This window comes from Equus przewalskii, chromosome 6 (genome assembly GCF_037783145.1).
Source record: "Equus przewalskii isolate Varuska chromosome 6, EquPr2, whole genome shotgun sequence".
In the NCBI taxonomy this organism is placed as follows: domain Eukaryota; kingdom Metazoa; phylum Chordata; class Mammalia; order Perissodactyla; family Equidae; genus Equus; species Equus przewalskii.
In genome coordinates this window covers 1,605,285-1,626,559 of record NC_091836.1, presented here as the reverse complement: position 1 = coordinate 1,626,559, position 21,275 = coordinate 1,605,285, and the positions used below count along the sequence as shown (strand labels likewise).

The 21,275-nt window shown below is 62.7% G+C and overlaps 1 protein-coding gene across 2 annotated transcripts; it reads left to right on the top strand.

Annotated features, from left to right (window-relative positions):
• Positions 1 to 3,417: 3,417 nt before the first annotated feature.
• LMNB2 (lamin B2) lies at positions 3,418 to 21,127 on the top strand. Of its 2 annotated transcripts, XM_070622449.1 has the most exons (12): positions 3,418 to 3,739; positions 9,235 to 9,371; positions 12,699 to 12,855; positions 13,070 to 13,195; positions 15,389 to 15,559; positions 15,636 to 15,761; positions 15,982 to 16,202; positions 16,314 to 16,596; positions 16,679 to 16,786; positions 17,339 to 17,458; positions 17,726 to 17,839; positions 18,449 to 21,127. In XM_070622449.1, the coding sequence occupies exons 1-12, from the start codon at positions 3,479 to 3,481 to the stop codon at positions 18,488 to 18,490; spliced, it is 1,866 nt and encodes a 621-aa protein (XP_070478550.1). In that variant the 5' UTR covers positions 3,418 to 3,478; the 3' UTR covers positions 18,491 to 21,127. The 2 variants fall into 2 exon arrangements, with proteins under 2 accessions (XP_070478550.1, XP_070478549.1); XM_070622448.1 differs by lacking the exons at positions 3,418 to 3,739; positions 9,235 to 9,371; positions 12,699 to 12,855; positions 13,070 to 13,195 and adding an exon at positions 13,918 to 14,287.
• Positions 21,128 to 21,275: the final 148 nt, after the last annotated feature.

Sequence of the window (21,275 nt, the reverse complement as noted above, 5' to 3'; positions counted from 1 at the left end):
TTGGGTGGTTTTTCAGTTGTTGTTTTCCTATTACAACCAGCGGTGAGGGTTTCAGAACCCAAAAAAATCCTCTCTCATGTGATGAGGAACTGAGAGAGCCCCTGGACAACAGCCAGCGGGACCTGAGGCTCTCCGTCCAACAGGCTGCGAGGATCTTGAATCCTTCCATTGAGGCATGGGTGAGCGTGGAAATGGACCTGCCCCAGCTGACATCTGGATGGCAGTTTTGTGAAACCCGGGAGCCAGACCTCCCACCTAGGCGGCACCCTGATTTCTGACCCACGGAAACTGAGATAAGAAATGTGAATTGCCTTAAGCTACTGTATCTTGGGGCTGTTTCTTATGCAGCTGTAAATAACTAATACATTAATGGCATAACACATATGTTTCCTTCTTTAATATCTGCCTCCCCCCATTGGAAATCCTCATTCATTGCCATGTCTGTCATGCCTAAAACATAGACTTTGTTCTGGCTGGTCCCTCCCCCATGTCCACAAGGTTGATCCTCTTTAAGTTCTTGCTCCAATGTCACCTTCTCCAAGAGGCCCATCCTATTTAAAAATGCAACCCCCCCACCCCACATGCTCCCAAGCCCCTTGACCCTGCTTTATCTTTCCACGCTTTCTATTTCCTAACATGCCATATAATTTGCTTATTTGTTATGCGTCTGTTTCCTCTGTCTCCTTACTTCACCCATGTCAGCTCCGCCAAAGCAGGGATCTTTGCTTTGGTCACTGGGGCAGCCCTGGTGCCTGGCACACGAGATGCTCAGTCACTGCTTGTGGATTCCATGAGTCCGTTCCACTCAGGTAACCATCGGCTGCAGCTGCGGCCCCAGCCCTCCACCTGCCTCCCACGATGCAGCTGGGATAACATGGCTCCTGCCCCGGGGTTCCCAAATTCTCATCCTAGCTTGCAGCTTTAGCCTCCAGATTCTGGAGTCTGGGTTCCAGCATCCCCCCGCCCCCGGCCCCGGTTCTAGAATCCGGAGTCCCCCAGATCCAGGCTCCGGAATCCAGGGCCCCCGCCATCCAGACTCCGAATCCGGGATCCCCAGATCCAGGCTCCGGAATTCAGGATCCGGGCCGGGAGCCAGCGGCAGCCGTTGGGCTGAGATTTTGAAAAATCCGGCGCCAAACTTCGGCGCGGAGCGGGGGCGGCGGCGCGCGGGGAGGCGCAGGGCCTGGCGGGGCTGGACCATCCCGGGCTCGGGGTTTCTCGCCCACCGCCCGCACCCCCTGCCCCCAAAGCGGACAGCAACTGGCCATCAGCTTTCTAGCGTCCTGGGGTCCGAGGGCCCCAGGTTCGAATCCCGCTCCACCACGCCCCTGCCGGGGGTGGTCCCAGGACAGGTCCCCTAATCTCTCCGTGCCTCAGTTTCCCGTCTTGGAACTGGGCTCGGAGCCCCCCGCGGCGGCTCGTGCCGGGGGAGTCAGCCCTGCCTTGCCCTGCCCAGACCTCGGGTTCCGGGGGAAGAGGGGGGGATGGCCGCAGCTGTCGCCGCCCCGCCTGCCCTGCGCCAAAATTTGAAAACCGCCAACGCCTCCCAAACTGAGCGCAGGGAGGGGGAGCCCGGGCCCCACCCACGGGAAGCGCGGGGCTTTCTGGGACTTGGAGTCCTTCCCTCGGGGGGTCCTCAGGGAAGGGGGTGCTGTGGACACCTCGAGTCCCGCCCTGCGCCGAGAGATGGTGGGGGTAGGAGGAGGGACCAGGCTCCATTTTACAGAGGGGAAGACTGAGGCCCAGGCCCGCCATCACGGGCAGGAAGGGAACAGCATCCTGGTGGGGGGAACAGCGCAGGCAAAGACCGGGAGGCGGATGGGACGTCCGAGTGCGCAGAGGGGCAGCGCGCCCGGCGACGCGTGGGACTCTGCAGGCCTTGAGTGGCAGGCCAGCGGGGATGAGGTCGCCCGTGGCCCTCAGCGGGAGCTTTGACGGGGAGCTAAGTCTCGGGGTGGCGGGTAGGCAAGTGACCCCGTGCCACTCCCCAACGTCAATCATTCTTCTCCTCTCCGGCCGTGCCCCCTGTGGCATCATTTATTCATATTTTGCTCTCACGTTTTACCGTCTTCTATATTTGATATTCCTCCTACCGTGAGGGAGAGACAGCAGCATGGGGGCCACAAACACATGGGAGCTTTTGAGAGACCGCGTGGTCACGGTGTCGCCGGGGACCCCGCCTGCCTGGGTTCCAAGGCAGGTCCGTTGCTCCTGCTAAGAGGGGAGTATTGTGAGGGTCAGGTGTTCCAGACAGGTGTGCAAGAAGGGGAGCCCTCGCCTGGGTGTCCTCGGAAGGCTGGAAAGGGGGTCACGTTCTCCGTGTGCGATTTGCTGGGATCCCTGAAGGAAGCTGTTTGAGCCAGGTTCCTCCGAGGGAGGGTGCATGCGGAGGAGGGGTTCTCCGGGCAGAAAGGACACCTGGCAAATTCCAGAGTGACGGCAAGGGAGCGATTCTCAGCTCGGGGGCGATTTTGCCCTCTAGGTGACAGGTGACAAATCTGGAGACGGTTTGTGTCCTTTCGACTGGAGGGGGATGATGGTACTCTTGGTATCAAGGGTAGGGGGAGCCCAGGGATGCTGGGCAACATCCCTCAGTGAATAGGACGTCCCCGCCCTGGAGAAAAATGGGGCCCAGATGTCCATAGTGCGGGCTGGGGAGACTCCGCTCCATAGATTTGCCTCTTCTGAGCATTTTATATAAGTGGAATCATACACTGTGTGGCCTTTTGTCTGTCTGCTTTCACCGAGCATGTTTGTTTTTTTAATTGAGGTATAATTGACATATAGTATTATATTAGTTTCAGGTCTGCAACCTGAGGATTCGACATTTGTATATATTGAGAAATGACCACCACCATAAATCCATCACCGTGCATAGTTACAATTTATTTCATCGTGATGAAAAACTTCCAGATCTCTTAGCAACTTTCAAAAATGCAATGCGGTATTATTAGCTATCGTCACCGTGCTGTGCGTGACATCCCCAGGACTTATTTATTTTATCACTAGGAGTTGGTACCTTTGGACGGCCTTCACCCATTTCTCCCACTCCTCAACCTGGCAACCACCAATCTGTCTCTATCTCTGAGCTCGGTTTGTGTTTTCAGATTCCACATGTAAGTGACATCACTGAGCATGTTTTCGAGGTTCTTGCACAACTTTTAATTTTAATGAGACTCCTAAGAGGTAGGTAGGGTATACAACGGAGGCACTGGACAGAAACCCAGAGTCACAGCGGCCGAGCTGCGATTTTGAGGCCAGGCGGTTTCGCTCCGGACCCCGCGCCCTCCGCTCGCGGTTCAATGAGTGGCTCAGGATCGAGCGGGAAACCGAGCGCGAGATTCCCTCGCGCCCTCCGCCGCCGGAAACTACAACTCCCGGCGTGCCTCGAGCAGCGCCGGCCGGACTACGAAGCCCAGGCTGCCCCGCGGCGGCGGCGGCGGGCGGCGGGCGCCATCTTGCCGGCGGCGCGGATTGAATGAGCCCGCCGAGCCGCGGCCGCCGACCCGAGCCGCGCGGGCCCCGAGCCGCCGCCATGGCCACGCCGCTGCCCGGCCGCGCGGGCGGGCCCGCCACGCCGCTGTCGCCCACGCGCCTGTCGCGGCTGCAGGAGAAGGAGGAGCTGCGTGAGCTCAACGACCGCCTGGCGCACTACATCGACCGCGTCCGCGCGCTCGAGCTCGAGAACGACCGGCTGCTGCTCAAGATCTCCGAGAAGGAGGAGGTGACCACGCGCGAGGTGGGCGCGGGCCCCGGCCGGCGGTCCCGGGGGTCCCCGGGGCGCGAGGCGGAGACGGGCTCCGGCCCCGCCCCCCGAGGGGGCCGGGGGGCCCCTGAGGGAGGGGCGCGCGCTGGAGCGGGCCCCGGGGCGTTCGGGGACCCCTTGTGTGCGAGGGGTGCACGCTGGGGCGGGTTTTCGGCTTCTGAGGGGCCCCCAGGAGATTTCGGGGGACCCCTGGGCTAGAGGTGCTCGCTGGGGCGGGGCCTGGTCTCTGAGGGGGTTCCCTGGGGATCCCCAGGTGTTTTGGGGATCCCCCGTGCGACGGGTGGAGGCTGGGACGGCCCTGCCCACCGAAGGGGTTCCCGGGGCTTTCGGGGTCCCTCTGAGCGAGGGGTGCACACTTCGGAGGGCCCCCGGCCTCTGAGGAGCTCCCATGGGGTTTTGGGGATCCTCTTTACGAGAGGTGGAGGCTGGGGCGAGCCCTGCCCATCGAGGGGCTCCCAAGGAGTTTTGGGGGTTCCCTGAGCGAGGAGTGCAATCTGGGGCACACCTATCCTCAGGAGTCTCCAGGGTATCTCGGGGCCCCCTTTACGACACCTAGAGGTGGGGCAGGCCCCGCAGACTGGGGTCGGAGGAGATCGTGGGATCCCTTGATCCTGGGGGTGTGAGCCGAGCGAGGCCCCGCCCCTAAGCGAGTTGCGGAAAGTCTCCGGGGATGCTTTTGGGTGTTCAGCTGTCCTGGGAGAAAAGTGTGGGATAGGCTCTCTGGTCTCCAAGGAGACTGGGAGGCTCAGGCCCTCTGAGGGGGCCCTGAGCAGGGCTGGAGGGTCTTACGGGGTGGGGGAGGTTCCCTGGGGCGAGTCACGTGATCGCAGTTCCCGTGGAACCTTTCAGGGCTCCAGTGATGAATCCGGGGGAGTTCGGGGGCTGGGGTGGGGGTTGGGCAGTCGGTTCGGCTCCTACCGGCCTGGCCTGGGTGGGGTCCGAGGGGAGGGGTCTGATGCGTGGGACCCGAGGAAAATTTGGGAGGGCCTCCAGACCGCGTCGGCTGATGGGCGGGAGCCTGGTCGGCCCCGCCCCCGAAGGGATGTGAGCGAAGGGGGTGACATGAGGTCTTGGGGATCCAGCGGGAAGTTTGGGTTCCAAGTGGGCCCGGGGCTTCACTGTAGCCGCAGGGAGCAGAGCTGGATAAGTGAGGGTTGGGGGTCCAGGGGGTCAGCGGGGGTCTAGCCAGAGCTGGGGACAGTGGCTGCCAAATTAATCCCCTACAGGTTCTTTTCTCTCTCCCGCTGGCCCCCTGCAACCCAGTGACCTCAGTTTTGTTCTCTGTACAGTGGGGCTGGAATTCGAGCCCAGAGTGTGGCCACCTGCCTCAGTGCGCACATCCTCAGGATGCAGGGCCCGCTTCCTACCTGCTGGCTGGTCCAGGCACCGTGTTTGAGCTGGTTTCTAGTCGTCCCACCACGTTTGCGGGTGCTGGCCCCCCTGGAGTCCTACCTAGACTCCAGAGTCCTACCTAGAGCACACACAGTGGGTGCCCAGGGCCCTTGATGCAGCCCCTGTGTGTCTGGGCAGTGGCTTTGTTTATTTCTCAGCTGCTTAGGCTCGCTGGAATGCAAGACTAACATGTGGGGGCCAGGGGAGCCTGCCCCGCTGTGTGCCGAGGGCTGGTGCACAGGCTCTGGTGTCCCCCAGGGTGACAGGTGTGTCCGCAGCGGAGCTGGGGCGTTCCCACCAGCTCGCCTTCTCCTGGAGCTGGCGGCCACTTGGGGGGTGAGGCAGTAAAGGCCCCTGTGGCTGTCCGTGGAGCCAGCTGATAATGGGGGGAGGGGTGTGGAGCAGTGGGCCTGGGGGGGTCACGTGGGCTCCGTGGAGGGAGTGACCTGAAGTGGCCTCGGTGGGGCCTGGGCTTGACAGGTTGGCTGGAAGTGAGCGGTGAGTGGGCGGGACGCAAGGTGGCTTCATCAGGAGGGACGTGGAGGCGTCAGGCCTGGGGACTTTACCTGTACTGCGGCTTGTTGCCTGGATGGAATCTGCCCCAGGGGACACTGGGCCACGTCGAGGGACATTTGTGGTTGTCACAACTGGGGCTGCTCCTGGCATCGATGAGTGGGGGCCAGGGATGCTGCTCCACACCCCACAGCGCCCAGGACGGCCCCACACAGAGTGACCCGGCCCTGATTGCCGTAGTGTCAAGGTAGAGAAGCCACTTAAGGAAGCCTTTGAAGATGCCATCGGAAGCGTTATAAGCACCCCGCATACTTGGGATAAAGCTGGACAGCTCGGGGGCCTCAGGTGAAACTCAGGTTCCCTCCCCCTGGGCTGGGCCGTCCTGCCCCCTTGTCCCGTCCACACTCACTCGCTCCGTCACTCTTGTCGGACACAATCCCGGGCCGCAGCGGTGTGTAGATTCCAGGTCTTTCCCTTGGGGCGCTGGCTGGTACCTCCTGGCCGGTGGGCAGTCTTAGGGTGCAGGTGTCACCGGAGGGTTTCTGGAGGGTGGAGGTTGCTGCTGGTCGGGGGCACTGCCTGACGTCTGTTGGAGAAGGATCCTGGGTGCCGGGCGGGAGGGGCTTTTCCAGGGAGCTGGCCCAGCCGGCTGGGTGTTGGGTTCCTCCAGGCTTCAGTTTCTCTTACCGCCCAGGCATCCTGTTGCTCTGAGAGTGGGGGGGGTGTTCCCAGGTGGACTGGGGGGTTGGGGGATGGGGTGTCCCCACTGGGCTGGGTGGGGGGCACTGGGCTGCGCCGGGCAGCTTGGGAGTGGAAGGAGCATGGGGGGCCTGAGGCGGGGCCCATGAGGGCCCTTGTCGAGCTGTGGTTCTCAGCGGGGCTGGTTTTGTCCCCTGGGAGACAGGCAGCAGGCAAAGGCTGCCTCAGGTTATCTGTGCCCCCCGCCCCAGGCCACCACATGCTAAGGCATTTGTGGGGATTCTGCACGCTGGGCGCTTGGGTGACACTGTCAGAGACAAAACAAAGGCCCCACTGTGCCTCCCCGTGTGGCTCGGGCACAGGTGCGGGGACATGTGGGCCTGCCGGGAGACGCCTGTCAGTGCTCTCAGGGTCTTTGTGAGCTCGGCCATCTGTTCGTCCGTCCTCTGGACGCGCAGGTTCTGAATCGGCTAGTGCCACAGGTCGGGCTCAGCCAATGCCCTCTGGAGAGAGCCAGAATCCGTGCTTTCCGCGCTGGGCGGGGCGGTCCCAGTCCTGCGCTGCGCTCAGCTGGACCCTCACAGGGGACAGCCACGGACACATCTGGTGGCACAGGCCAGGCCACGGCCCAACGAGACAATTTCCACACGCTGAACTGTGGATTGCAGAGCATGCCTGTGTCACGACATTTCTTGTTATTTTTTCTCCTCGGCCATTTAAAACTATAAGAACCGTCCTGGTCCTGCAGGCTGGACAGGCAGGCGGTGGGCTGGAGTCGGGGCCCGGGGGCCTGAGTTTGCAGACCTGGCTGTGGGTGATTGTCTCATTGAGACAAACGGACATGTGCACATGCGTACACACACACACACACACACACAACGCAGACATAGAAACCCGGCACATGGCGAGAGGAACATGAGTGCGTTAAAAAGGCGCCCAGGGTGGCCATGGAGCGGGGCGGGCGAGTGAGGCTGTCCCCTCGGGCACAGACTGACTGGGCGCCGGTCTCTCCGGCCCGAGATGAACAGCGGGATAGAGTTTTCGTTACTCCCCCTCATCTTCCAGGCCCCTTTTGGCTATGCAGAAGAATGCGGGATGGCGCGGGGTCCTGTGTGTCCCGTCCCTGTCAGCCTCTGACCTCCGTGTCCCTCCCGACTGACTCCCCAGCATGGAGATGTCATGTGAACTCCGCCCACACTTCCCTCAGGTCCCTCAGTTTCCTTGATGTCCCCACATGACACTGAGGCGCCCGTCTCCTCGGGCCCCTCTGCGTGGGGACAGTTCCTCCCATGCTCCACGAAGGTGGCGCCCTGGCCGGTGTGAGGGGCCCGGGCAGTTCTGCAGGACGCCCCCCAAGGGCTTTCTCTGGCGTTTCCCACGCTCAGCCTGGGGCAATGGGGTGAATAATCTTTTAGTGGAATATTTTAAAAAGTTGAAGGTAATGCACAAAGCCCGCAGTGAGCGGAACGTCAGGAGCTGGAGTAGATCTCGACCGCTGGCTCTTCCGGGGGCCCCGAGGCCCCGCGCTCCTCTGACGCCCCCGCTGCTGGTCGCGTTGCTCCCTGGAGGTCTTGTCTCTGAGCCCTCCCTCAGGGTGCCGGACCCTCCCATGGACTTCAGAGAGTTCTGGAATGGGAGGTGGTGGGAGAGAGGACAAAGACACGAGTGACACCAGGTGCCCGGCTCTCTTTGGAGAGTGGGGCTGGCCGCTTTCTGTGAACCGAGGTTCATTCCAGAAGTCGGTTCCTAGAGGGTGGAAATGCAGGGAGGGCCCTTGCTGTGTGTGGGGGGAGGTGGCCAGGGCGCAGGAGGAAGCAGCCGGCTCTGCTTCTCCTTGTCCGACTGCCTGCCTTCTCTCTCAGCTCCAGAAAGAGGTCTAATGCCTTTATTGAGGCGTAATTCCCATCTTACACACTTCACCCAGTCAGACGGTACAGTCCAGTAGTTTTTAGTCTATTTAGAGCTGTCTGACCATCACCACTAATTCCAGAATGTTCCATTACCCCAAAAGCAGCCCCGTCCCCATCAGCATCACCCCCACCCCCTCCCCAGCCCCTGGCCCCCACGAGCCCGCTCTCTGTCTGTGGATCTGCCTGTTCTGGACATTTCACATCACTGGGGTCACACGCGGTGTGTCCTTCTGTGTCTGCTTCTCTCCCTGAGTGTCGTGGGTTCAGGTCCGTCCCCGTGCAGCCGTGTCAGGGCCTCGCTCCTCGTCACGGCTGCATCGTGCTCCAGCGGGTGGGGGGACACGTGTGTGGATCCGCTCAGAGGTCAGCAGACAGTCGGGGGGTGCTCTGCTTTCTGCTGTGGCGAGTGCTCCTGCTGGGGACAGGCCTGGACGGGTCCCGCGTGGATGGACGTTGTTGCGTCTCGTGGGTGGACTCCTAGGAGCGGAACTGCTGGGTCACAGGGAAACTGTTGAACCATCTGAGGAACCGCCAGGCCGTCTTCCGCGGCGGCCACCCCTTCCTCCCCCGCCGGGCGTGGAGGTGCTGTGTCTCCACCTCTGCCCCAGCGCTCCTTCCCTCCCGCCTGTCCTTTTGACTCGGCCGTCCTCGCGTGGTGACGCGGTGTCTGTCCTGGTTTGAGCCCATATTTGTGAACACGTGTGTGGCCCCGTGCACCTTGACGTGCAGGGGCAAGAAGGCCGATGGGAAGTGTCAGTGGTGTGCCCTGCTGCTGGGTGTGACCTGGGCAGGGACAAGGGACATGGGCAGGCTGGGGTCCCTCCAGGTTGGCGGGGCTGAGCTGGGTGGAGAAGCCTCGGGGTTGGTAGGAGCTCATGTGTCCTGCAGCCGGCCGGCTGGGGGCGCCCGGTCGTGGGGGAGGGTCCTTGCCTTCAGGGGCCTCGCTGTCCCCAGGTGAGCGGCATCAAGACACTGTACGAGTCGGAGCTGGCCGACGCACGCAGGGTGCTGGACGAGACGGCCCGTGAGCGCGCCCAGCTGCAGATCGAGATCGGCAAACTGCACACTGAGCTGGAAGAAACCAGCAAAAGGTAGGGGCTCGTGGCTGATGGCATTCCGGGTGCTGGGGTGTACGGGGCTGGGTGGGCGCCGGGGGCAGGGCTTGTCACCGCGCGTGGCCGGGGCCGCTCTGAGAAGCACCCAGGGACCCATGGGGGCTCGGGTCCAAGCGGGGGTCCCCATTCAGGCGGCCATTCCAGGAGCGGCCGTGTGTCGTGTTGGAGGCCCCTGGGATGGGGCCGGCCTCTCGAGCCTGGACCTCTCCCTGCCTCGCCCGCCGCTGTGTTCCCCCACAAACGTCATTTGGCTCCAGGAGGATTTTGAACCCGAGCAGCTGTCCTGGGACTGAATCTCCTGGTAGCTCTCGGTGCTGGGCCCGCTCGCCCTTCCCAGAGAGGAGGGCCCGCCCCAGGCCGCAGAGCCCTGGCTCCCCACAGATGCCCCTCCCTCCTCTGCCCTGGACCTGGCACGCTGGCTGCCCCACGTGTGGCGAGGTGGCTGTCCTCTGTGCCTTCTCTCCGTGCCCGCCCCAGTAGACTTCGGGCCAGCTCCCCAGGGGGGCAGGGGCGGGCGACCCTTGGGCTGGGGGCTTTTCTCTGCTTGTTCACATAGCACATTCTCCCGCCTGCTTCTGAGTCAGGCTCGCGGGACGCTTGGAGGGCGAGGTGGTGCCGGTGGTGTCATGGCGCGAGTAGTAAAGTGATTGACATGCCTCCAGTGTTTAAAGTAACGAAGGAGACCGTGAGGAACACAGGTTCACGCAGGGCCCCTGTCATCCTCACGGCAACCCTGGCAGGGCCGAGTGCCAGCATCTCCGTTTACACGGAGACTGAGGCACGGGGTCAGGGCCTTGTCCGGGGTCCCTCAGCTCAGCGGTGACCAGAGCCACCTTCGCACTTGCAGGAGTCTTTCCAGCTTTTGGTTTTTTTTGAGCCGTTTTAGGTTTACAGGAAAACGAGTGGAAAGTACAGTGTTTCCCAAATGCCCCTTCGTTTCCCTGTTCTGAACATCTTGCATCAGCGAGTGTGCCACACTGTGACAGTTGCTGGGCCGGTGCCGATACATTGTCATCAACTACAGTCCACAGTCGACCCTGGGGGTCCCCTTGGTGTTGTGCGTCTGCGGGTTGGGACAACTGGAGGATGACACGTGTCCACCGTCATCGTGCCACGCACAATGCCCTGAAAGTCCCTGTGCCCCACCAGTTCCTCCTCCCCAGCCCTACAGACCGTGCATCCCTGGCCGTCTCCGTGGTTTGCCTTTTCCAGGGGGTCCTGGAGTGGGACTCATGGTGTGTCGCCCTCAGGCTGGCCTCCCAGTTGTGAGGTGCGTTTCCAGTTCCCCCTGGGATAGCTCCGCTGGAGCAGAGCAGAGCCGACAGCCCGGCAGAGACCCGCGCACACAGCCGCCTGGTCCTTGACAGGGCACGGGGCGCGGTGCCTCCCTCAGTGGTCCGCTGGACTGTCCCGTTGTCGCTGAGGCCACTGGTGCTGGCGGGAGTGACTGCCCGTGTCGGGGCCGTGCTTTCGTTGATTTAAGGCCCGTACTCTGGAAGGGGCCGGCTGTCCTCCCAGGTCCGGGCGCCTGTCCCAGTCCCGCCTCGGCAGGTGCGCCCTGCCTCTGCTGGCCGAGGGGCCCTTCCAGACCCAGGGTGGCAGGTGTCGCCCCAGACACACTGCCCTCCTGACACCTCTTGGCCAGCGCTTTCCTCTCCTGACAAGCTTATCACCAAATCCCCATGCAGACGGAAAGGTGGGGCCCCGCAGGGGCTGACCCCTGGGCCAGGGCCTCCTGCCTAATCCTCCGGGAATTCCTGTCTCGGGGTGAGGCATCTGCTTACGGGCGCTGCAGCAAGCGAGAGCCACTGCTCCCTGGCTTTCCGGGCTGTTCTAGGTGGTTCCACAGAACCTCGGATCAGCTTGGATGGTGGTCTAGAAATGTCTGTATCTCCTGATGCCTCTGCTCCCGTCACCTTCGCCTTGTTGCAGATCCTGAACCTGCCAGGCACACCTCACCCCCAGGCCTTTGCACTTCCCTTTCCTCTGCCTGAACGCTCTTCTGGGACTAGCGGGCCTGGCTTGCTCCATGCTCCCCTCCCACGGCTCTCTGTTTCATGGGCTCCCGCGGGACCTCCGCAACGTAACAGTGCAGTTCCCACCCAGCACCCGCACGTTCCTCCTCCTGTCCCTGCGTCATCTGTCCTTAGGCTCCCGTCTGACAGGCAGCATGTGTCTCTGTCTTCTCCACCCGTGAGGGCAGAGGCGTCCTCCAGGTGTGTCTGCCGGGAGGGCGGCCTTCTCCACGAAGCTGGCGCTCAGTCACGCTTGATCACACAATGACTGCAGTTTCTCCAAAGTCCGGCAAAGGCCCCTTGAGGGCTGCGGGGTTTGCAGCCCCCCGTGAGCAGAGGAACCAGGACTGTGCAGCTGAAGCTCAGGGACCCCAAGACCCTTGTGGAGGCTGTCCGTCCAAACCTGCCTAGAGCTCCAAGGTGGACACGGTCAGCCTTGCAGCTTAGTCACTGGTCTTGATGCCACCCCACCTAACGCAAGCTGATGTCGGGTCCCCGTGCTTCTCACCTGGGGTGAATCTGCCCCCTGGGGGACACCGAGTGATGTCTGGGGACATTTCTGGTTGTCAGCATTGGAGATGCTCCTGGCCTCGAGTGGGTGGGGCCAGGGATACTGCTCAACACCCCACAGCACCCAGGACGGCCCCCCAGAGACAGTGACCCTGCCCCAGTGCCCACAGTGCTGGGGGGGGACCCCTGGGTGTCCCCACTGTTGCTGAGGATGGCCCAGTGAGCTCCTTGGAGGGGGAGGTGGGTAGGCGTTCAGCCCCAGGAAGGCTTAGAGTCACGTTTAGAAATGTTCGGGAGCCCAGGGTCCATGCTCTCAGTAGCCGTGTGCTAAAGAATTTGGCTGCCATCCTAAGTATTTAATACCGGAGGTAATCGTCTTTTAGGATGCTGGGGGAGCCCGCTCAACATGGCTCATGTTTACAAATAAGATCGACTTTGCAACAGGGTTATAATTTGTAACTTTAACAAATTATACGTTAATTTTTTAAAAAAAGAACATAATTCTCCCCAAAGTGCTCTCTCCTGTGTCTGAGTCTCAGACAAGGACAGGGAAACCCATGCCCAGAGGGTCTCTGAGCGTCTGCTTGTATTTGGTGGCAGGCGGCGTCCCAAGGGCGCAGGGCGGGTTTGAAGACAGGGCGCCTTGGGCCGACAGGCTGGGCCCCGGCACCCAGTGACCGCGGTCGGAGGCCAAGGGGAGCTTGTCCCAGCCGCCTGAGGGCTCCCTGCCGTTGCACGCTGCTTGTCCCCCTGCCTAACTTCTCCTGTTGACTTTCAGCTCCAAGAAGCGAGAGGGTGAGCTCACGGTGGCCCAGGGCCGCGTCAAGGACCTGGAGTCCTTGTTCCATCGGAGCGAGGCAGAGCTGGCCGCCGCCCTCAGCGACAAGCGCAGTCTCGAGAGCGACGTGGCGGAGCTTCGGGCCCAGCTGGCCAAGGTGGGCCCCGGGCAGCCCCCAGTCTGCAGGGGGTCTCTGCGCCGCCGGGCCTGTGCCCGTGCTGGGCGCTGGGGTGGCTGAGGGATGTCCCGCGAGGGGCGAGCGGCCTGGGGTCCGACACCAGTGGCCTGCAGGCCCCTGACCCAGCTGACACTCCACGTCGGAGTTTGTGTGTGTAAGGGGGTCCCCCAGCTTGTTGTCCGGCATGTCCCAGGCAGAGGACGGTCACGCGGTGGCCAAAAAGCAGCTGGAGAAGGAGACGCTGATGCGTGTGGACCTGGAGAACCGCTGCCAGAGCCTGCAGGAGGAGCTGGACTTCCGCAAGAGCGTCTTCGAGGAGGTGAGTTGTGCGGCCCGCCCTCGCCTGGCGCGGGGCGTCAGTGTCCTGGGGCCGCCGTGACAAAGTGCAGCAAACTGGGGCTTCAGCCACCGGCGATCTCCCCCGTCCCGGTTTTGGAGGGCCGAGGCTGGGGTCAGGGTGCCGTGGGGCCATGCTCCCTCCCGAGGCTCCAGGGCAGGGTCCGTCCTACCTCTCCAGCTTCTGGAGGCTCCCGGCGTCCCTGGGTGTGTGGCCGCGTCCCCCAGTCTCTCCTCCAGTGTCCCACGGCCTCATCTCCGTCTTCTCTGCGTGTCTCTTATGAAAGGACACTTGTCGTTGGGTTTATGGCCCACCCAGATAAGCCAGGATGACCTCATCCTGAGACCTTCAATTATATTTACAAAATCCTTTTCTCCGCATAAGGTCCCATTCACAGGTTCTGGGGTTAGGACATGGACACCCTTTTGGGGCCACCATTCGGCCCACTGCAGGTCCTCCCTGTCTCAGAGAGGGCCGGGGCCCAGCCGTTCCCCTCAGCCTCCTCATCCCTGGGCCTCGTTTCCTTGGCATGGCTGCGCCTGGCTGGGTGTGACTGAGGGTCCCTGGCGGGAGAGCCGGGGCTCTGTGCCCTCGGAGGGTGGGGCTGGTGTGGGAGCCCGACATGCCTGGGCCCATCCTGCCGGGAGCCTGGCCCCTCGGGGCCCTCCTGCCTCATCCTCGCAAACCCCATTGTGCTGTCATGGCCGGAGCGGAACCCTGGGGGCCTGCGGTCCCTGCTGGGAGGGGCTGCTAGTGGGAAGCATATCCATGCAGCTGAGGAGCGGCTTCCAGCGCCAGCCAGACCCCGAGAGAGCCGGAGCCGCGGGCCGTGTTGACGGGGGGCGCATGGGGGGTCCCGAACCTGTGGGGGCCCCTGAAGCTACGCCTGTGAGGGAACCTGGGAGCGGACGCTTGACAGACCCCCTGAGGGAAGCCCTGAAGAGAACCGGGAGGGGGCCCAGGAGGGGGGCCAGGAGGGCACCCTGGCAGGCCTCCAGCAGGGGGGCCCTGGGGTGGGCCGCCAGGAGCTCTTGCAGCGGAGCCGTGCGAGCAGCCCCGGGGGCCACTGTGCAGGTGGGTGTGCTGGTCGGGGTCCCGCGAGTCACCCAGCTCTTTGTAAACAGCGCTGGCTTCCTTTAGAAACATCCCTATTGTTCCTGGAAACCGATGACAGCGATAAGGGGCCACTTTGTGGGCTGGAGCAGGTTTCGTAGAACAGAACCCGACTTCCTTGCCCCTGGAGCCCTAGCTGGGGCAGCTTCGCCCGTGACACGTGTGGCCAGGGTGTCACCGTCATGTCCCACTGCTGTCCTGAGCGCTGGTGTCTGTCTCCGACCCTGGGCACCTGGGAAGGACTCCACCAGGAATTCTTTTTTTAAACAACAACTTTAGTGAAATATTTCCAGACCATAATAACACTTTCAAAGTGTACAATTTAGAGTGGTTTTTAGTACATTCATGGAGTTGTGCAACCATCACCTCTAATTCCAGAACATTCCATCATCCTAAAAAAACCCCCACACCCATTAGCATTCTTGATTTTTTTCTTTTCTCAGTTTGTTAGTTGAGATAAAATTGAGCACTTCAGAACATACAGTTATTTTAAGGGAAGTTATTACGTTGACAGTGTTGTGTAAGCATCACCTCTGTATAATTCCAGAATACTCAGTCACCCCAGAGGAAGCCCCGTCCCCATCAGCATCACCCCCAGCCCCTCCCCAGCCCCTGGCCCCCATGAGCCTGCTCTCTGTTTGTGGATCTGCCTGTTCTGGATGTTTCCCATCTATGGGATCACACGCCGTGTGTCCTTCTGTGTCTGCTTCTCTGCCTGAGCGTTGTGTGTTCAGGTCCGTCCCCATGCAGCCGTGTCAGGGCCTCGCTCCTCTTTGCGGCCTCGTCGTGCTCCCGTGCGTGGACGCACCTGTTGTTTATCCGCTCAGCAGCAGGGGGCGGTCAGGCTGCCTCCACTCTGGTGACTGGGCCTCACGCCTGTGGGCTGTGTCACAGGCGGTGCTTGAGGACAGGTCGCTGGCGCGAGTGCCCGGACGTTCATTGCGCAGTTCCAGCCCTTGTGCTGCCTTGTGCTCGGGTCGGGCCGGCGGGGGCGGAGCTGGGGTGTCCCTCTGGGCCGTGCCCTGCCACCGCGCAGCACAGCGGCCGTGTCTCCGTCCCTAGGAGGTGCGGGAGACACGGCGGCGGCATGAGCGTCGCCTGGTGGAGGTGGACAGCAGCCGGCAGCAGGAGTACGACTTCAAGATGGCTCAGGCGCTGGAGGAGCTGCGTGCCCAGCACGACGAGCAAGTGCGGCTCTACAAGCTGGAGCTGGAGCAGACCTACCAGGCCAAGGTGCGCCGGGCGTCTGGGGCGGCCCCGCGGCCCTCCCGCCCCGCGCCGGCCCTCACCCGCCGTCCTGTCCCCGCAGCTGGACAACGCCAAGCTGATCTCTGACCAGAACGACAAGGCCGCCAGCGCCGCCCGGGAGGAGCTCAAGGAGGCCCTCATGCGGGTCGAGTCCCTCAGCTACCAGCTGTCCGGCCTCCAGAAGCAGGTGACGGGTGACAGCCCTGCCAGCTCCGCCCTCGAGCCGCGGCCCTTCCCCCGCCTCTGGGCGGTGGGTGCAGCCTGAGGGCCAGGCCGTCCCTTCCCTCTTGGGCCCTGAGTGGGGCTGTCAGGCCCACCGGCCACTGCACCCTGGCTCCCCCAGGCCTGGCCTTCGGCCCACGACGCGCAGAGGCTGGCCTGACCTGGCCTCGCGAACCCCTCCGCAGGCGAGTGCAGCTGAGGACCGGATCCGCGAGCTGGAGGAGACCATGGCCGGGGAGCGGGACAAGTTCCGGAAGCTGCTGGACGCCAAGGAGCGGGAGATGACGGAGATGCGGGAGGTGATGCAGCAGCAGCTGGCCGAGTACCAGGAGCTGCTGGACGTCAAGCTGGCGCTGGACATGGAGATCAACGCCTACCGCAAGCTCCTGGAGGGCGAGGAGGAGAGGTGGGCGGGAGAGGGGGCGGGGGGCAGGGGGCGAGGAGGGGCGGCCGGGCGAATCTGGCCTGCTTCTGGGGCTGCCGGGTCCCACCGCCAGTCACCCCCCCCCGTCCCCAGACTGAAGCTGTCCCCCAGCCCGTCGTCGCGGATCACCATCTCGCGGGCCGCCTCGAGCAGCAGCGGCAGCAGCGTGTCCACGGCCGTGCGCTCGGGCCGCAGCAAGCGGAAGCGGCTGGAGGCCGAGGAGTCGCTGGGCTCGGCCTCGAGTGCCATCGGCTCGGGCAGCAGCAGTGTCAGCAGCTTCCATCTGGCCCAGCAGGCCTCGGCCTCGGGCAGCGTGAGCATTGAGGAGATCGACCTGGAGGGCAAGTTCGTGAGGCTGAAGAACAGCTCGGACAAGGTGAGGGGCCCCTGAGCGCGGGGAGGGCCTGGCCGCAGGGTCTTGCCTGAGCCGTGTCTCAGGCACCTGTCCCCTCCACCAGGACCAGTCTCTGGGTAACTGGAGGATCAAGAGGCAGATTCTGGAGGGAGAGGAGATTGCCTACAAGTTCACGCCCAAGTACGTGCTGCGGGCCGGCCAGACCGTCACGGTAGGTGGCTGCAGAGGGGCCGTAGGCAGGCTGGGGGTTGGGGGGAGTGGCCACCAGTGGGAGGGAGGTGGCAGTGGCAACCACACTGGTGACGGGCTGTGAGTGGGGGCTGCGATGGGGGGTGGGGGCAGTGGTTGAGCACCAAGCGGAACAGCCTCTGCTGTCGTGGGTCACCTGTGTGCCAGCATCGTCCCCTTGGGCTCTCCCCGGAGCCCTTCGGAGGGCCTAAGTGATGTCCCAGGGTGCCACGGTGGAGGTCTGGGTCCAGGCTGTCGGGGCCGGAAGGTATTGGCAAGAGAGCCAACAGCATGAGCCTGGACCTGCAGCCAGCAGGCTTCAGATCCGAGCCCAGCCGTTGGCTGAGGCGAGAGCCCTTGGCCCCTGTGAACCTCAGGCTCCTCTTCCATACCCTGGTGACCCTTGTCCCTGGGCGGGACCCGGTAGAACCAAAAGGATTAAACGTAAATGTCCAGGGCATCTGGCGGGGCTCTGATAGGGGATGGCTGGTGGGACCAGAGCCACTGCTCACGGGAGGCCCTCCTGTGTCCCCAGGTGTGGGCAGCTGGTGCAGGGGTGGCCCACAGCCCCCCTTCAACGCTGGTGTGGAAGAGCCAGAACAGCTGGGGCACAGGCGAGAGCTTGCGGGCAATCCTGGTCAACGCCGACGGGGAGGTGGGTGCCTGGGGCTTGCGGGGGGCACCCTCTGTCCTGGGTCGCTCCTGGGGTCGCCCTTGTCCAGCTCGCGCAGCACTGCCTGCCAGTGCAGGTGCCCCGGGTGGAGCCTTGGCGGGTGAGCCAGCACACGCGGCCCTGGGCCCGGGCCCTGTCGCGGATGGCGCTCTGCAGCGTGGCGATGCCGTGTCCGAGCATCAACCACCAGCATCGTGCGCTGGGCCCTGGCGGCTGGAGGTCGAGTGTCGTGGCTCTTGTCCCTCGCAGGAAGTGGCCATGAGAACGGTGAAGCAGTCCTCAGGGATGCGGGAGGCGGAGAATGGGGAGGAGGGAGCCGAGGAGGGAGCCGACTTTGGCGAAGAGGATCTTTTCCACCAACAGGTAGAGGCCCCGGGGCGGCCCCCGCGACGGGCACTGGAACGGGGTCACACGTGCACGCGCACACACCCACACACACACGCTGCCGGAGCTCTAGGCAGAGCGGTCACCGCCGATTCCTGGCCACCCGGGCCTCCCTCCCCTGGCTGGCTCCTCCGGCGGCCGTGGGGGCAGCTCTCCCTGTCTTCCTGGGTCTTGCTGGTGTGTGGGCCTCGGGGTACTGCCCGGGGACCCCCGGGAGGAGGATGTTGACGCCAGTCAATTCTCTGAGTGCACTGCGCAGCCCCCAGGGTTCCCAGCGATGCTCTGACACCACGATGCCCCGGTCTGAGATGCTGGTGACTGAAGTCACGGCTTTCTGGGAAAGCTGGCGAGCCCAGGAGCCACGCTGTAGGAGACAGAAGTCGTGAGACTTCCGGTGTCTGAAACCCAAAACCCTGTCGTGTTGTGTAGCTCGGCACAGAGATAGGGGAGACGTGTGAGGTTCTGGAACAGGGACGGTTGAGGCCCAAGCCGCTGGCCCTGTTGTCCCGTTGGGAGCTGAGCTTCCTGAGATGGCCCAGGCGCTGGGCCGCCGCCCGGCTCACTAACTGCTGCTGTCCTTCGTTCCAGGGGGACCCGAGGACCACCTCCCGCGGCTGCCGCGTGATGTGAGGGGAGCGCCTCATCGCGCGTCCTTTTTCACCCAGAGCCACTGAACACTATTTTTCTATCATTGGCTTCTTTAGTCCTTAATACCTTTCTAGAGAATTTTTAAGCAAACGGACAGATCACAGGGTGGGTCTCTCTCCCTCCTTCCTGTCGGTGGGCCCCTCCGACCTCGTCCATCACACTGTCCAGGAGACTTCGGTGCCCCATTTCACCATTTGGTTGAATTCGAGGCCCAGGAACCACAGGGTCAGGGGAGTGGGCTTGGTGGCCGGGGGGAACAGCGCGACCCTGAGTAGGTATTCAGTAGTAGTGGTTTCTTTTATTAAGCTTTTTTACCAACCAAATTCAGATCCAGGTTCCGACCTGGGGGGGCAGGGGCACCCCTGTCAATCGTGTCTCAGCTGACCGGAATTGGCACCGAGGTGCCTGTCGCAGCAGTGGGCAGTCGCAGGTCTGTACTCTGGCCCGGTCCCCCGGGGCTGGTCACAGTTCCCGCCCTGGCAGCGGCAGGCCCCGTGTCTGCCCTCTTGGTCTGGGGCGCTCTGGGGCGGGCCGCCTCCTTCCCTTTCTGGCTGCCTGACCCTGGCGTTTCTGGAGCTTTCTGTAGGCAAGTTCCTCACCCTGCAGGACCAGTGGGGCAGGAGAGAAGGAACCTTGGGGGCCAGGGGCAGTTCCAGTCTATGACTTGTCACCAGGTAAATGGTGAGGGGACAAGTTTGACAACCTCAGAAGCAAGCGCCCGCGTTTCCGAACAGTGTCCGTGTGTAGCGAGTGCTCCCGGCAGGAGGAAGGTGGCCACTTCCCGACTCCGCCGTGCGCGGGGCCAAGCCCCGACCTCCGTTCCCATGTAGGTTCTTCCACAGACGGCAGCAGCCCAGCTTCTGTCCGGGACAGAGGGACTCCTGGGGGACGGCCCCCATCACAGCCGCTTCTGCCGCGGCCCCGGCGCCCCCTCCTGCATTAGCTTCCCGCCTACATCCTCCCACGTAGATACACAGAAGTTATTTTTTTAACGGATATTTATTTTTTTACATTGGTCAGTACTCAGATTGCCAGGATCCTGCTCGGGGGGCTGGTGCCAGGGTCCCCAGGACAGTCCTCCCAGGGGTGGCATCCCGGGGCCTGTCCCGGTGAGCTCTGAGCCCCCAGAGGGCAAACTCCTTCAGAAAGCGCAGCTCAAGTCTTAAAGACGCAACCCTGAGCCATGGAGGCGTGCCGGCACCCATGGGTCACCCTCGGCCCACCCAGAGCCTCACACCTGCCCTACCCCACATGCGTCCCAAGCATCTGGCTTTCCTTAGGAATTGCTTTATGGCGAGGAGGGTCAGGCTGGAGCCCCAGGCCAGGGAAGTGCCAGTGGCCCACAGAACACAAGCTCTGCTGCTGCCCTTGTGTCTAGAATCTGCCAGGAGGGAGCCCCTTATTTTCAGTCCTCATCTTTCTAGGGCCTCCTTAAGTTGCCAGGCTCCGGGCTGTTTCCCCCGTGGAGGGGAATGTGTCTCCAGGCCCCGGAGAGCTGCCTGTCCTGGCTGGCCACCACCTTGCCCTACCCCCTGGGTGACCTTGCCTTGGAGTGCGTCCAGGGCCCGAGGCTGTGGGCTGCCATCTCCTCCTGCCCTGGCCTAGCCAGAGCTGGGTGGACAGTCGGGGTGCTGGTGAGGTGTGGGGAGGGTGGGGCTTGGTGGCCCCCGGACATGCAGGAAGTCTGCAGTGGCCCCGACTGCACTCCTGGATGTATTTTGGGACTCTGGGGATCAAAGCTGTGTCCTGGCATTTGGGTCTGTCTTGCCGTCTGGGCTCGTGGACAGGAAGGAAGGGGAACCCCACCCTCCCCGCAGGCCCAGATGGCCCCCCTGGTGCCTGCAGAGCCCCCAGGCACGTAGATAGGGCTTGATCTCGTGTTACCCCCACCCCACGCTGGTCTGGCTGAGGTCTTGGGTGAAACTGGGAGGTGGCCCAGGCAGCCATTGGGGTGCCCTTGGCTGTTGGGGGGCAGGGACCGCTGGCCTTGGTGGCTGGTGGGTGACTGGAGGTGGGTGATGGTTGTTGGTAATCAAGTGTTCGCAAACACGAAGCAGGAAGCTGGGAAGTGATTTGCACCCGTTAACCATGCTTAGCTTTAAGCCACGTAAAATGATGTGGAAATGGTCCCCTTGTCTGCACCCCTATCATGTGATTGAGTGGCACCCTTCCTGGAGAAAAAGCGGGCTCGGCCCAGCCCTGGTGAGGGGGCAGCCTGCCTGCGGGTATGCAGGGAGGGGCTACACTAACCCAGGTCTACACCGAGGGCTCTTCCCACCAGCCTGGGCCCTCACCTCGGACCCACTCGCTCAGCTACTTTGCTAACAGCAAGGGCCCTGGGTCGGGTTGTCTGGACCGTAAACCCAGCAGTTCTATTTATATTAGCACATGCCGGTCGGGACTGACATTCCCCAAGGACGGCAAAGCCACTCAAAAGGTCTTAAGTCGGTCTTGCTGGTGCATTCGGCCGAGAACCAGTCTGGTCTGGACCCCACGCCGAGATTGGTTGCTTTTTAAGATGCATGCCAAACAGGTGGTCTTTTTCTCCGATGATTTGTAATATACATTTTATGACTGGAAACTTTTTATACAGCACTCCAATAAACATTTTGGTTTTAAGGCCTGCCTCCGAGTGTACGCCGACGCGGGGCTGCCCCAGCCCCCAGTGAAGCGGGTGGCTAAGACCCACCCAAGGGAAAAGGGAGAGTCTCCCTGGCCAGGGTACACAGAAACCCCCCGCTCCTCCTTAGCCCCACCCGTGTTTCCT